Here is a 17,069-nt window from a genome sequence, read left to right as displayed (position 1 = left end):
ACCTTCATGTGAACACTTTGTGATTCATGTACCAGAGCAAGTTCTGTCATCTCTCTCCATCAAAATAGTGCCAAAGTGGACACATTCACATTTTCATGCAATATACTGTCACATTTTTTTCCCTATTCATTTAACTTTGGTTTCGTTTTGCACAATCCTAATGTCCATTTGACAACTTATATCCCTATCTATTCTTTGTGTCATCAAATTTAGCTACCATACATTATGTGCCTTCATTAAGTCATTAATGCATGTTGTAAGTCATTGAGATCTCAGCACTGATCTCCATGCCACTTCATTAGTTGTACCTTTGCGGAGTTGAAAATGGTTTATTTAGCTTTTTTTCTGTTTCCTGTTAGCCAACCAAACCTATTATTGCTAATACATTCAAAAACAGAAATTGCTGATGCTGCCAGATCTGCTCAGTTTTCCGAGTGAGTTCTGTTTTTGCTTCTGATTTCCAGCATCTGTAGTTTTTTTTTTGTTTCGTGTTACAAGTTAATAATCTGCCACCTACACTCACTTTGTGTCACAAATCTTTGTCAAATGCCTTCAGCATTCATATCTTATGATTCCCCTTATCCTTATTGCCTGTTACTTCCTTAAAAAGGAGTCTAATAAATTAGTGGAATACGATTTCCCTTACACAAAAAGAAGTCGACTCGACCTAATTGCATCACAATTTTCTACATTCACTACAATTTCCTTCTTTATATTTCCTTCCTCGAATTCTCTCATCAGGTAGTTCCGAAGGAGGATCAGTTGATCCATCCCCAATCGAGCCCAGGCCTCCCTCCCCGAGTTGAGCCCAGGACCTGCTTGTTTAACCGAACCGCAGTCCAGCTCCTTTTAACTCAATCAAACATTGCAATGGAGTATGAAATCTGAAGAGTTCCTTAAGATGCTGTCAAAACTTGACCTGGGAGTTTAGAGGTTCCTTGTCAGAACTTAATTTTACTCCCAACAAAGGCAATGACAATTTTCTTTATTATTTCCCACTTGAAGAAACAAAAGGCTTGTTCTTCACTATCATGTACCCTGCTGCCTATCTAATAGAGTAGCTTGCGGTTTTTAGCAGATCCATGCCTTCGAATTTCTTCCTATTTTTAAGACATTATCATAGAAGTGTAAGAGACACAGGAGGCGGCCATTTAGACAATCATATCTGCACAATCAGCTCTTCAAATCAGCGTTGTTACCTTGTGTCAAACCCCTCCTTATTCCCTATCCCTTCACACATTATTCCCATTCAAAATGCCATCCAATTCCCTGCTGAATGCTTCAAATGAACTCGCTTCCATTACATTTCCAAGCAGTGCATTCCATTACATAACTATTTCTTCAGTTTTTTTTTTAAACCCCCTCGCATTAGTTTCTTTCGCAAATCACATTAAATCTGTTCACTCTGGTTCTTGATCCTTTTCCAAAATGGAAAGGTTTCCACCTATCTATTCAAAACCTTTGTCAGATCACCTCTCAGCCACCTTCTCTCCAAGGAGAACACACCCAACTTCTTCAATCTTTCCTCCAAACTGAAGCTCTAGATCTCTGAAACCAATCTTGGAAATTGTTCGTATAATTTCTCCAATGCATTCACATCCTTCTGATAATGTGATGCCCTTAAGTGTAAACAATGCTCCAGCAGAGATTTAACAAGCACTTTATACAAGTTCAACATAACCTCTTTGCTTTTGTATTCCATGCCTCAATTAGTAAAGTCAAGGACACTGTAGACTTTATTGAATGCTCTCCCCACCTATTCTGCCACCTTCAATGGTCTGTGCACTCATAAACCCAGGTTGCTGTGTCCCCGCGCCCAATAGAGCTCCCTATTTGATATCATTTTTCAATGTCCCTCTGATTAAAGTGCATCATGTCTCTGTATTGAACCCAGTCTGCCACCTAATCGCCCACTCCACCAACTTGTCAAAGTGCTTTCTGGAGTTCTGCACTTGACTCTCTCACAGTTCACAATTCTTTGAAGTTTTGTCATCTGCAAACTTTGAATTTGCCCTATGCGTGCATTGATCCAGATCATTATTATATATCAGAAAAAGCAAAGGCCCCGATACTGACCCCTGAGAAACTCCACTACAAACCTTCCATCAGCTTGAAAAATATCCATTGACTAATACTTGCTTGTTTCCTATCACTCAGCCAATTTTGTATCCGTGTTACTACTGTCCTTTCACACCATGACCTACAACTTTCCTCACAGATCTGCTGTGTGGCACTGTATCAGATTCCTTCTGGAATCCTTGTAGACCACATTAACAGTGTTACCCTCATTGACCCTTTCGGTTACCTCTTCAAAACACTCCACCAAGTTAGTTAAATACAATTTTCACTTTATAAATCTGTGCTGACTTTTCCCAATTAGCACTCATATTTCCATCTAACAAAATAGAACTATTCTATCACAAAAATTGTTTCTAGAATCTTCCCCACCATTAAAGTTAAACTGACTGGTCTATAATTGCAGAGCTTACCTTTACAATTTTTCGTGAACAAGCCCTTAGTGTTTGCCATTTTACAAACTTCCGGCACCTTCTCCAAGACTAGGGAAGACTGAAAGATTGTAGCCAATGCCCCGGCAATTTCTATCATTCCTCCTTTCAAAATCTTCGGGTACATGTCATCCGGAGTCAGCCTTAAGAAACAACGGTCTACTCACCTTTCTGTCCTATCAACGCTTAGCCCTTATAGTAACTGAGTTTCCAACATGGCTTGGATAGCACCCCCCTCTTTGGTAAAGACAGAAACAAAATTTTCATTTAACTACTCAGCCTTCCCTGCTGCCTGTATGTGTAAATCTCTTTTTGGTCCATAACTAACCCTATTTCTCTTTTGGTCATTTCTTTACTATTTATATGTCTACAGAAGACTTTGGGACATTGTTTTTTTGAGTAGCTGCCTTTTCTCATTATTCCTCTTTGCTTTTCTAATAAACTTTCTCGCCTCCTCTCCTGAACCTTCTGCATTCATCATGTTCTCTATCACAATTTGTGCATGACAGGTCATAAACACACTTTCTTCTTTGTGTGCCATAATTTCTCTTTCCTTTGTCAGCCAGGGAGCTATCGATTTACTTGTTCAGCCTTTCCCATTTGAGGCAATGTACCTCAACTGTACCCATCTCCTCTCTGAGCCCACCATTCAGTTACTGTTTTTCCCCACCAACCTCTTGTTTCCAGTCAATTCTGCCCAGCTCTGTGACCCCATTGAAGTCAGCTCTCCATCGAGTGAGTTTTCTGACTCTGCACTGTTGCTCCTCAGTCTGCTACATTATCCTAGGTCTTCTGCTAGAATGACTGCGATCTCCTAAATGATCCCTCACTGAAACCTGCTCCTTTTGACCTGCTTTACTTCCAAGGACCAGGTCCAACAATGTGTCTTTTCTTGTTGGACTGGTCACATACTGCTGTAGTAAACTCTCCTGAACACAATTCAGGAACAATTGCTCCTGGCTGCCAGTATCCCAGTCAATACTTGGGCAACTGAAGTCCCCATTATGATTTCATCGTAATGTTGCAGTCTCTCTGCAATTTCCCTGCTGCTTTACTCCTTCACATCCTTTCCACTAGTTGGTGGTCGATAGACTCTACAGGCACCCTGCTTCTATTCCTGATGAAGGGCTTTTGCCCGAAACGTTGATTTTCCTGCTCCTTGGATGCTGCCTGACCTGCTGTGTTTTTTTTAGCACTACTCTAATCTAAACTCTGGTTTCCAACATCTGCAGTCCTTGTTTTTACCTAGTTGATTTTAACCCTACTGCGAATCCTCTTGCAAGGATGCCTGCCTTGAAGAAGTTTTCCTCTCTCTCTACAAGAATCTCAGTGAGTCTCTCTCTCACTGCAACCCCCAGGTCATCTCCTGTTCTGAAGATCTTCAACCGTGTCCTGAAACAGACTTGCCCTCATGACCTGTCCTACTTGCCTAACTTCCTTTCCACCTATCCACTCCACCCTACCTACCCCCACCCTCCTCTCTGACCTATCAGCTCCACCCCCACCCCCATTCACCAATTGTCTATGCTACTTTCTTCCCACCCCCCTCTCATTTATCTCTCCACTCTGCAGGCACACTGCCTCTATTCCTGATGAAGAGCTTTTGCCCAAAACATCAATTTTCCTGCTCCTCAGATGCTGCCTGACCTGCAGTGTTTTTCCAGCACCATTCTAATCTAGACTCTGGTTTCCAGCATCTGCAGTCATTGTTTTTACCTATACCTAACAGTGGAATGCTATAGTGGTGCAAGTTGTCATCATTAAGCTCTCACAGCTTGTCCAGATATGCTCTGAGCTGCTGCCATGTTAGTAAGGGTAAAGGATGGAATAAAAATATAAGACCTCTCATTTATGAAAATAATGAACCTACTATTCTATCTTCAATGAAAAGGTTATTTCAGAGAAGCAAGTACCATTGGTAGCTGGCCCAAACCCAATACACTACAATGTGATAAAAGTCTTTCAATCCATCAGACCTGCTCCACAAGTCAATAAGATTTTAACTGAACTGATTGCTGACTGACCCCTCCACCCTCAATGCCCTTAACATTTTGTGAACTTAAGGTCATCTAGAATTCTCTTGCCTATATCCTATTGCGTAGAGACCCTTTCCCTGATCACCCCTCAGCTTGCTGACTGCCATTAGCTCCCACTATGATTTGAAAAGATATTAACTTTGTTTTCAAATCTGTGGTGGGCCTTGCCTCTTCGTATGTCTGATCTCCACGAGTCACATAACCCTTCACTAGATCTGTATTCATCCAATGCTGGTCTCCAATCATTATCAATCCACTATTGGTAGCCAAGCCTTCAATTGCTTATGATTGTAAGCTCTCAAATTCCCTCTGTACATCTTGGCACCTCTCTACATTGCTTTCTTCATTTAAGACATTCTTTAAACCTCCCTCTCTAACCAAGCTTTTCATCACAAGAGTTTATAATGTAGGAGGTAATGTTATGCCTCCCTACGGTAATGCACTGGAAATGAAGCCCTTCTATTTCCAGAGTTGTCACAAAGTTAAAATAATTTATAAATAAGTACGCAAAATTCCCCCATTTGTAATTTTGACCCAGGTTGGCAGATAGGATATTTCTATACTTAACAATGCTTACTATTTACTATGAATAAACAGATTCTAGTTAAACGGTAGACAATTATAAACCACTGATATATAATTCTACTAGTTAAAACACTAAATACTGAAGAAAACATCCTCTGACACAAATATGGAAATAAACACAATGAAAAACGGGTGCCAAGGGTGGCAGGAAAGAATGACAAGCATTACATTTGTCCCTATCCTCACAGTTCACAGAAATGAACCTTTCGGCTTTTCAGGACCTGCTGTTTTTGACCTTCTTCTGTTCCAGGCGATTTGGACTTGCCTGGAGGTGGTCCTGGTACATGAATTACAAAATGTTAGTGTGCAGGTAACACTAGTAACTAAGGCAACAAATGCAATGTTGTTGTTTATAGCAACAGCAGTAAAATATAAGAGTAGGTATGTCTTGTTAGAGTTGATTATGTATAGTTTTTATCTCCTTATGTAAGAACGGACACAATCACATTCAATACAGTTCAGGAGGAGGTGGATCCCACTTGATCATTTTCTTTGATGTGGGACATTATCTTATGAGGAACAATTGGACAGTCTGAGCTTGAATTCTTTAATATTTTGCCGTTTGCAGTTCAAAAAAGGTATTCTATCCTCACTGCATGAAGTTCTAAGACAGTGCATTATCAATATTTATATTTTGAAAGAGATACATTTTCTTCCTTCAACTCTCCCTAGGCAAAATGGCATTTTCCCCTTTCTTCTTAATTCAACCTAACATTCTTCTCTATTCGTGTATCCTTGCATTTCTCTTCTCTTTCAATCTTGTGCTTTGTCTTCCCATCCCAATTCAAGCTGTCATTTTCTCTACATTCCCTCCAATCAGCCCAGCAATGATATCTTGCTGTAGTCCAGTGTAATCTGACATACATTTTCCACTCACTTTACACCAGCTGTTCCTTTCACAGGAATATAGGGGTTGAAGAGATAGAAGTAATGCTCAAAGAAAAATGGATAGATCCTCACTGAGATTTTTTCCCAGTAAACATTGATCGTGGGCTAGGCTTAGTGGTTGACTCAGTTAAACTCACCAAAAGAGAGCACAAATCTACTCACAGACTTAGAATTTAAATAGGATTCACAGATCATCTTTAGCATGTGGAACATAACTAGACTATGAGACATGATTGGAATTTTCAGACACAATGATTTACTTCCCTAATATTTAGAGCTCGTGGAAATGAGAAATTTGGCACAGTAAGCAATCATTAGGCAATTGAGAAACTGGAATTGGTTCAAGGAAGGTCTCTGGAAAACTCATATTGCAAAATGCTTTGATCAGTCAATGTTACACATTAACATCCAAAAACTGAGCTGTCACAGATTGGTGTAAGGGATGCAAATGTTTTCATTTGGGATCACTGTACAGAACCATCCCAAAATTCCTGAACTTTCAGCAAATAGCATATCCAATAGATGCCAAAAATAAGCTAGTGTTTGTCAGGTCTAAATGAATTTTTGACAGGCCAACTCTCTTTATCAATGTCAAACCACTTCACTACCCATGAAAATTAACTTTCATAAGGGGAAGTCTCACTTGTCACATTTTAAATTACTGCTGAAGATTTAAAATAAAACCTAACTTCAAAACTTCTGAGTCTAATTGTTCTCTTTCAATTAAAATCTTTGTTTGCTATATGTCTGTAGACGATTTGACATGGATTTAAATATTCAAAGTTAGACTTTTTCATATGGACTCAGGGAAGGGGTTGCTGAGGGAATGAGAAAGCCTTTTGCATGCCTGGTAACCGTCACTGCATTGGAAAAGGTTTCCTAGACTCGGGTGATTATTTCTGATACCTTAAAGGGTTTGTGGTTACTTTGCTCTTCCCAGCTATCAATCTTCATATAGATTGGTAATCACTTTTGCACCTCTGATGAGGAACAAGAGGACAAAACACGTTCAAAGATCCAGCTCACTACAGGGTATGGGCAACCCAAGGGCATGGGGACAGGTTTGGGTTTTTGCATATAACCCAGTAGCAGTGCCTCAGGAGGCTCTGACTTTCCCATCAGGTGGCCACTGACACTTACGGCTTCCCAGAAGACAGTCACCTTAACAGATGGTTACCAAGTCAAGTTACCAAGCACCAATCAAGGTCACCTTTTTCCCCCCGATTTCTTTTTTTTAACCTTAATAGTTCCTTTAATAAACCTGCAAGAAGTGCATTATCCCAGTGATCAATGTCACATTGTCACTGATCAGGCCAAGGCAGTGCCCTCAGAATTGCTGCTCTATCCTGATTCCCACAGCACAGGGATTCATAAAACAAACATGTAGCAGTTAAAACACCCTCAAATAAACTAGGAGCAGTCACCAACTGATCAGTATCCAGCTGATCTGCACTTACTGACACTTGAGATGTTACACAATACCTTAATTACAAATATCCACCTCAGAGTGGAGTCAGTGGAGGTGCCCTGGAAATGAGGACATGATGTCATTGGTAAGATGTCCCTCGGAGGCCATCCGATTCCAGTACATCTTTCCTTAAAAATGGGAATGAAAAATAATGTCCATAGTACTCCAGGAACAGTCTCAGGAACACTCTGTTGAGTTGTGACAAGCTTTCCCAAGTGTACCTCCCCCTTACTTTAACTACTCTCTTTTTATATACTCCAAGATCTTGCTGTCTGTCTTCTATTTCTTGCCAATTTACTTTCCAATTCATGTTATTCAATTTTTAAGCTTTTCAGTCATCTGCTGCCAGTTCCTAAAGAAATTTTAAATTCTCTGGTCTAACAGAACTTTTGCCACTTTGTCTTTATAATACAGTTTTTAAATTGGATACTTGCCTTGACTGCCTTTGTTAACCACAGGTGGTACATCCTTCATGGTCAGACAGAATGGAAACAGACACTTCGGTCCAACAGTCTGTACCGACCATAATCCCAAATTAAACTAGTCCCATCTGTCTGCGCTTGGCCTATAAACCTTCTAGACACCTCTTATTCACGTACTTATCTAAATGCCTTTTAAATGTTATAACTGTACCTGCACACAACACTTCCTCTGGAAATTCATTCCACACATGAATCACCCTGTATAAAAAAATTGCTCCCAACGTCTGATTTTAAAATCTTTCTTCTTTCACCTTAAAAATATGCCCTCGAGTCTTGAAATCCCCTACTCTCAGGAAAAGACACCTGCCATTCACCTTATCTATAACCCCCCCCATGATTTTATAAACCTCTACACAGTCACCCCTCAACCCCCTATCCACCAGTGAAAGAAGTATCAGCCTATCCAGCCTCTCCTTATAACTCAAACCCTCCAGCAACACCATGGTAAATCTCTTCTGAACTCTTTCCAGCTTAATAATACCTTTCCTAAAACAGGGCAACTAGAACTGGATATAGCACTCCAGAAGAGGCCTCACCAATGCCCTGTAAAACCTCAACATAACATCCCAACTCCGAAATTCAAAGGTGTTCTTTACCATCCTGATGGAAACTTAAAAAATTATGGGTCTGAATTGTTAGGTCTCTCTGCCCACAACACTTCCTAAGGCCCTATTTTTAATTGCGTATGTCCTGCCCTTGTTTGTGTTACCATAATTCAATAACGTGCATCTATCCAAATTAAACTCCATCTGCCACTCCTCGGCCCATTGACCCAATTGATCAAAATCTCTTTGTAATCTTAGATAATCTTCTTTGTTGTGAACTATACCACCAATCTGGAGATCATCCGCAAACTTATTCATTACACCTTTTATATTCTCATCTACATCATTTATATAAATATTAAACAAAAAAGTGGACCAACTCCCATCCGTGTGGAACACTGCTGGTCATAGGCCTCCAGTCTGAAAAAAATTAGCAAGTTTCCAGGCCATCAGAGAGGCCGGGGAAATCGCTCCTATTCCTTTCGAGGAACCTGTCGATATTCACCTGGAGCACTAGGACCCTGGTCTGCCACTAGCCGTTATCCCAACCTATTACCTCAGCCACTCCTAAACAGTAAACTCCCAGTCAGTCTCCTGTAACCCTTCCCAACTAAACACTAACTGAACCAAATGCCTGCCAGTCCCAGAAGGTTAAATGTAAAGCCTCAAACCTACCTCAACGAAATGGCTGGCCACACCAACCAGAGCCTTGTCTTCAAACCCTTCCATCTTAGTCCCATCTTGGTAGTTTCCCGAGGTGCATCTGACCTGGATACGGCCCATGTTAATAGTGTCAGGGTGCTTCCTCCAAGCGCATGCCCGCCACTGAGAGGGGCCTGTTGTCCTTTGTGGGAGATTATGCAAAGCAAATGGAATTGACAAGACAAAAGGGCTCAAAATCAACACTGGGCATGTGTTTAATTTTCAATGCCTGCTAACATTAAGCCCACACACGTGAGTGCTGTACAACACTGGCAAACTGGTACCTAATTACCAGGCAGCTGGGGACACCATTCCTCTATCAATGGTCAATGTGGAACCACACTCCCACTGCTGACCTCATCTGTCACTTCCACCTAGGACTGCTCACTCTCAGAGGCTGCCTTCTTCCAGGTATCTGCTGGGAACAGAATCTCCCTGCAGGCCCTTACAGCTTAGAATTCCCAAAACGGATTGCAGCCTGTTCACATCGACACTCCCATCTGCTGGGTGGCTGGCTCAATTTTGACTCTGCAAGACCTCCATTCAGACCCTGACTGGAGCCCATTAAACAGTGAGGCTGAAACAGATTGCTGCTGGTCTCCATCACGTCCTCCTGCTCCAATCTGAAAGAACAATCTGGAAATCACATGCAAATACTGTGGCTGAATTTAAAAGCAAACATGAAAGCACTGTTGAAATGTTCAGGTCCCCCACACACCATTAGTACCCCTCACTCTGGGTGGGTATAACTGATAAATCTTCAGCCTTGTCCTTCTTATCACGGTAATGGCTGATGAAGATTTGAGTATCCAATATTGGAGTACTTAGATGCAATTCTGGAAGGTTTTTAATGACATTTGGGACGGGGTTCATCTGAGCTGGGCAGTGCAGGTCAAACTGCATATATTTGGTGTCAGCTAGTGTGGCAGATTCAGTCAATGTGACCCCCCCAATTAAATCTGTGTCTTTAAGTTTTGTTCTTTCAGCCCAAGATGTGACGTTTCTCAATAAGGGCTTTTCCAACTGACTGGCTACTCGTTGATACAGATCCCAGGTACCCATACAGCACACCATACAACTTTGTATGATCATTGCAAAATGCAGATTAAAACCTCACAGAGTCTGCAGCATACTGGTAAATGTAATGAAGGCCTTTTCTCTACCACCGTCTTCAAAATAAAATCTAAAGGTCACCTTTTTAGAAACAAACTAGCAGGTAAATGTGACATTTTTACATTCTGTTTTATTTATTCATAAGGACAGAATCAGTGTTTACTTTTGATACACCGAGGTTATTAGCAATTACCATTTCTGATAATGAGATAAAATGCTTAACGGGCTACTGTCTGTTAACTAGGAGAAAGTGAGGACTGCAGATGCTGGAGATCAGAGCTGAAAATGTGTTGCTGGAAAAGCGCAGCAGGTCAGGCAGCATCCAAGGAACAGGAAATTCGACGTTTCGGGCATGAGCCCGAATTCCTGAAGAAGGGCTCATGCCTGAAACGTCGATTCTCCTGCTCCTTGGATGCTGCCTGACCTGCTGCGCTTTTCCAGCAACACATTTTCAGCTACTGTCTGTTAACTAGCTCAATTTAAAAAGATTAATGCCACTGCTAACATATCACATGATGTAAAGTTGTATTGGCACACTGAACATTTATCTAACATCACAAACTGTAAATTCTAGGCTGCAGTAACTGTAATCCATGGAAAGATTTAATTAATCTCTGCTGCTATATAATGTGTTGGCTATTGTGCTGTATTAGCAACACAAATGTACCACTTCTAACTGAATTCAGTGATCTTGTAATTTTGTGCATTAACAGCAGAGAAAATTCTAAAAATTAGCAATGTTGCTGGATCATCTATAAAACCTAACTAGCTCTTTACTGTCTTTTCTGAAGGGAAGCACAACAGCTATATCTGGCTCCAATACAATCCAGACTACATTCTTGGTTCTTAATGCTCTCTGAAGTGGTTCAAACATGTCACTCAAGATTTGTATGGCACAGGAGGTGGTCACTTGGTCCACTGTGCCTGACCTACATCTTGGCAACAACTATCCAATTAGTCCCACTCTCTGGCTCCTTCTCCATAAATGATTCTTTTTCAAGTAGGTAAGAAATCTCTTTTGAAACCTACTATTGTACCATTTTCCATCACCTTTTCAGGAAATGCATACATTGGGAGAAACAAAATCTCATTATCTCCCCACAGTCGGCGCCCTCTGCTTAATTTCAAAAATATTTTATTCATAAAAATATCCTTATACACACACAGTCATTGAAACAGCTCAGTTCTGTACAGTAGCATTAGAAACAAACAAACATTGGAGTTAGACTCTATCCAGGAAACAACCCAAAGGCATTTCTTACTTGTACACGACTATATTTGCATACATTTGTGGCATCGAGAGGGTCCAATAAGTGAAGGACCCCCATTTAAATTTTGGCAGAAAGACGTTAAATGGTGATGCTAATCCACTCCACACCTTGGTGGCAGCTGCCCCAAGCTTTAGCATTTACTGTCTCTCCTGTCAGTATAAACCAGGGAGGGAACTGTTTGCACTCAGCGGTTAAGCAGAAGAACTTACCCAGAAGGCACTGCTTCCTTCTGAGGGTCACTAGAGTTGAGCAATTTACCAATACAGCCCAAATCCCCAGAAGAAATAGTCGTAAAAGCAGAACAAATATGGAGCATGGATCACAGGAAGATATAGTGTTAGTTGATTCAAATATGTAAAAATACTGAAACAATTAACATTGTAAATCTGTCAAAAATGTCAGGGGGGTGGGGGCGCAAACTGACCTAGACTCTCCTACGTGGCATGAGATTCAAAAGTAAGATTGTGTGTTAGTGTGCTTGAAACAATTCTAACAGATTATGCATTTTAATAAGAGTTATTCATACAGTTTTTTTTAAAAGTGCAAAACACATATTACAGGTATAATTATACAGTTCAGTAATGCTATGTTTGATTGTTCATTTACCAACAGGATTGAAAACAAGATCACAGTGACTTCATGCAAAAGAAAACAAACAATCTGATAATGCTATGCTACAGAATTTGACCAGAAATGCAGTGCCCATAGCCCCTTCTGAGAGATCAGATGAAAATGCTTCATTCACTGTTTTCCATGAAAAGGTTACTTTCAGTCCAGAACAACGTATGTATGTTCTTTTGGCAAATTAATATTGTATTTCAAAGCTTTAATTAATTTCAAGAGATAAAACTCAAATTTTGGCATCCAGCAGATTAGCAGGTACGATCATTACCAGATTTAAGATCATAATCTAATTTAACTGATTGCCATCAGAGCAACTGGGCCAACACAGACAGATCTTAAAGTCCCTGAGCTGGAAGAAGTGGAGGTGAAGAAAATGGAAAGAAGAAAAATTGGCTAGACGTTAGAACTTGTCAAAAGACATTCAAGGACGTGACTTAATGATTGAAACTGCAGAGTACATCTGTGCAGATTTCAAGTGAGTCGGACTGTGTTTGGCTCCCCCCTATGGTGTAAGAGCTTAGTGAGAGTGGACAGGAATTTAGACAAGTACAGAAGTGTTGGCTGCACCTGTGGGCTTGTATGTGGGCTTGTATGTAAAAACCAGTGGTAACTTCATAAAGAAATCAGCAAAATAAAGATACCAAACTCAAACTCGTATGTAAAATAATGCTATATATATCTGCATTTTTTAAAAAAAATTAGACTAGAAGAATAGAACATAGGTCTTAGCTTCTTGAAGAAAGCACTATAAGGACACAGTAAAATCATTTCACTCACCAACGCAGAGAATGTGTATCATTGCCCAGATATAGCCTCCTGGGTCAAACTGAAACATAGGAAGTTTTTTTTAGGTTAAGAAAACACACACTCATTGCTTCATAGCTCCCCTACGTGGAGATTCAAGAGAACTGCAGAAGTAAATTATATAAAACAAACTGGAAATATTGATAACGTGTACAGTCTACTCACTTCTCAGAACAATGCACAAATTAATATAACAAACTTAAAGAGTAAGGAAAAAGTTATTAGAACCAGTCATCCCATCCTTTTCTTGATAAATCAGTCCTGCTTACCTTCTTGCTGCAACTCAGTTAAACTACATAAACTGGACTAAAACATGAACACTGTTAACATACAGATTTATCAGAGTGACCACAGATCAGTAATCTCTCTTTACAAGGGTGTATAAACACTTAGGAGATATTCCAACAGATGGTTACATAAGAAATAATCAAGATCAATTATTAGTTTCATCAGCTTATAGTACATTTTCCACATGGAACCATTTCCAGGACATTTAAATACAAATTACCCTGTAATGGATTCAATTAAAATATTTCAACAATATCAGCTAACAAATCTGAAATCAACAGATATTGTCAAGCCAATGACTGGAAACAGAAAGTGAACACTTTAAGCATTAACTCAAACCCCACAGGCACAGCAACTGACTGCAAGTGGATGTAAATGATTACATCATGTACAATTGTAACCACAAGCCAGAGACCAGAGATCCTGGAGAAAGATATATTTATGAAGCTCCCCAGTAAAGTTCCTGCTTTATCTTACAAAGTTAGAATTTGCTATCCCAACCAGGATTCGGTATTGGGGTTTTCTAGATTAATGACTTACACTAACAAATAATTAAAAAAATCATATTGCACTGAAACACCTGCAAGCAGAACCAAATTAATGTGAAACTTGAATAAGGTAGTGACCTTATTCTATATAATTAGATCATTAAAAGAAAGGTGCATGCAGGCAAGGAACTGCATTGTAGAAATCAAATAGCCTTGGATTCCAGCCAATCAATCTGAGATGGTGGCAATGGGTCTCTGCATCCAAGGGGAAAGGAAAACTGGGCAACACTCTCACTCCCACCAAAGGACGTAGGTAAGAAATGTAAGCACAGGGTTGGAAGCAGGCCATTGTCACCCAGGAAGCAGATTGTAGCACTGGATAACATGAATTTATGGCACTTTAATCTCATACTATGCACAAATAATTATAAGCCATGGTCTTCTCAGCATTTGATTAGAATAATTTGGCATAAAAGACTCTGTAATTAGTGTGTCAGTGCATAGGCTTGCTAAGCATGAAGTAATAAGATATGCTGCTTTAAAATAATTCCCCGCACAATGTTCTTCTAGCAGAGTGCCTCACTGGCTTGTTCTGTTGGACTGGGTGGGGGATGGCAGAAAAGATGATAAAAAATATACCTTGTGTCAGAAGGTCATTCAAAACTATGGTGTAATTAATTTAGAGAGTATGGAAATTAATATTAATTCATTACAAACTTGACTCTGTGTATCTTAATTCTGCTCCTGTGTTGTTTGGAGTCAAGGTCATAAAAGGGTATTATCTCTCACTGGGATATCACAGTTCATAGGATTTGGTGCTAACATGGGCATTTTTGTTTCAATTGTTGGGAAATATAGATCATTAGATGTGCTGCACCCTCCAGTGCTAGAAAGGAGTTTATTCTTCCATGTATGGTGGATCCTGAGTACAGGGATGATCAGTGGTCAGCTCTGGGAGTCTTACTCACCGGTAAACTTCTCTGCCCCTTCCACTATCTGAAAGCATCTCAAACTTTTAACCCAGCCCTCATGAACTTTCAGTCAAGCCTTTCTAAACAGATTTTTAAAAAAAGTTTTCTTAAGAAGTTGATGTAGTTTTGCTCAAGAGTTAAGGGACCTTTGACCTCCAAAGCGTTCAGGAAACTTTTCTGTTTAAAACGAGAGCAGAGTGAGCTGTCCTCATCCATGAGTGTCTAATGACATGATGTTGAGAGACTTGACATTTCTGTTTATGTCTTTTAAAGAAAGAGTAAGAGCTGATGGGGGAAGGGGGTCATGGGCAGAACTCAGAAACACACACTCCACCCTGACCCACCAGTGACCAACACCTACATTCTGTGAAGAAACAATAAAATGCATTAAGGATATCAAATTATCAAACAAGTAGCTCATAGGACAGATGTCACTCACTTACCTGAGAGTCATTGTATGCCAAAATGACAGCAGATAAAGGAAACATAAAGATACTGAAAGAGAAGCATCCAGATACAAAATTAGTAAGCTCCAGTCATGTTTTACCTTATAAACATTCCTTAGCAATGGAATTCTGCACTGCTTAAATGGTATAACTAAGATTAAAGTATGCATTCAGCATAAAGACCACTTGATCCAAACATGCTCCGTCATTTGTTAACCCCAGTAGTTTTTATTCTCTTTGATTCCAATGGCCTTTTCTGCTAAAGGATATTTTTTTCCTGATGCAAATTTGTGTATTGTTTATCAACTTGAATTTCTCTAGATCTACTGCCTCCACAGATTAACTGCAGATTCCAAAATTACTCTGGTGATCAATTCACAGCATTACACAATTTGAATTTGTATATGGAGGTCACCAATCTAGTTTTCCCTCACCTCATACGGCATCTCCTGTATGTACTCAGTGTTAAACTACACCACTCTTCAACTGTTCAACATTCTGCAAACATTCATTCAGTAGGGACTGTAATCTATAACATTTGACAAATATGCAAAAGAGTAAGATATCAATAGGTCACTGAACAAACATACCCGAGGAACTTCAGCCAAGACAATTTCTGTGTAAAAGAAGAGTTAAGAAACAATGATTTGTAATCAGTTACACCTTGATTGTCAGTATTTTGCTTTACTTTCTGAAGCACAGCATCAACATTTAAGCTAGTTTATGTTCAAATGTGAAACAGAAATCACAAGGCGATTTTGATCTATCAAACCAGTCAAGGTTCTGTCTTAATAGTGAAGCTATCCAGTCGAAGCACATTTCCTCACGTTTCAAAATATTGCTAGAGATTTTTTGAAGTGTTAATCTAATTCCCACTTGTCACAATGTACTTTATTTTAAAAGCCACTTGTTGTAATGCATTCCTTATTTCAATAACCCTCCGTAAGACAGCATTTCTTTTAATCTTACCAGGTGACTTTATGACATCTTGTGTTCACCAGTGCAAGAAATACACTATAGATGACAGTATCGTTCTAAAATTTGGATTTGACATTGTAACAAATTAGCTCCAGGTTCCAACATGCCCTCAACCCACTCACAGAGAAAGACCATCCTTTAAAAGAGCAGAATACTTTCACTCCTCCTTCAGACTCCTGCTAGCAGCAAACACAAATTCAATCCTGAACGCCTCAACATTTAGGTTATCCATGTTTGGAGTATTGTGTGTAGTTCTGATTGCAGAACACTAATGGAAGGATGTGGAGGCTTTGGAGAGGGTGCAGAAGTAGTTTCTCAGGATGTTGCCTGAATTAGAGTCTATTAGCTATAAGGAGAGGTTGGATAGATTTGGATTGTTTTCAGTCGAGCATTAGAGGCTGAGGAGCGATCTGGTAAAAGTTTATGAAATTATGAGGCATGAGTAGTGTTGATAGTCAGTCTTTTTCCCAGGGAGTACATGTCAAATACTAGGGGCCTTAGCTTTAAGGTGTTAGTTTAAAGGAGATATGTGAAGCAAGTTTTTTTACACAGAGTGAAGGTGCCTAGAACACGTCGTCATGAAAAATGGTAGAAGCAAATGTGATGGCAACATTTAAGGCAGGGAATAGAGTGACACAGACCAGATACAGGCAGGTGGGATTAGTTTAGAATGGCATGGTCAGCATGGACATGACAGGCTGAAGGGCCTGTTCCTGTGCTATACTATTCTATGTTCTTGATATTCTGCTGTCAATTTGTACTTAGTAGAAAGTACGTCCAGGTTGACTAACGTTATTTTGAAACCAAAAGTGCTCAATACAGAGATGTGAAGGTGTAGCAAACTGGATAGAGCAGATTCAAAACCATTTACAA

The 17,069-nt window shown here is 39.8% G+C and overlaps 1 protein-coding gene across 9 annotated transcripts in view; it reads right to left on the bottom strand.

The window, feature by feature from the left end:
* Positions 1 to 17,069, bottom strand: part of LOC132815041 (transmembrane protein 241-like) — a 227,261-nt gene that overhangs the window by 189,472 nt on the left and 20,720 nt on the right. For all 9 annotated transcript variants that reach the window (XM_060823704.1, XM_060823701.1, XM_060823708.1 and 6 more), the window contains exons 6-8: positions 15,809 to 15,834; positions 15,216 to 15,267; positions 12,999 to 13,047 (exon numbers count right to left, since the gene is read on the bottom strand). In XM_060823704.1, coding sequence (XP_060679687.1) covers positions 12,999 to 13,047; positions 15,216 to 15,267; positions 15,809 to 15,834 — 127 coding nt within the window. The remainder of the gene's footprint in view (positions 1 to 12,998; positions 13,048 to 15,215; positions 15,268 to 15,808; positions 15,835 to 17,069) is intronic.

This window comes from Hemiscyllium ocellatum, chromosome 4 (assembly GCF_020745735.1).
Source record: "Hemiscyllium ocellatum isolate sHemOce1 chromosome 4, sHemOce1.pat.X.cur, whole genome shotgun sequence".
Taxonomy (NCBI): domain Eukaryota; kingdom Metazoa; phylum Chordata; class Chondrichthyes; order Orectolobiformes; family Hemiscylliidae; genus Hemiscyllium; species Hemiscyllium ocellatum.
The sequence above is the reverse complement of the archived record's forward strand: the minus strand, read 5'-3'. Positions and strand labels throughout refer to the sequence as shown.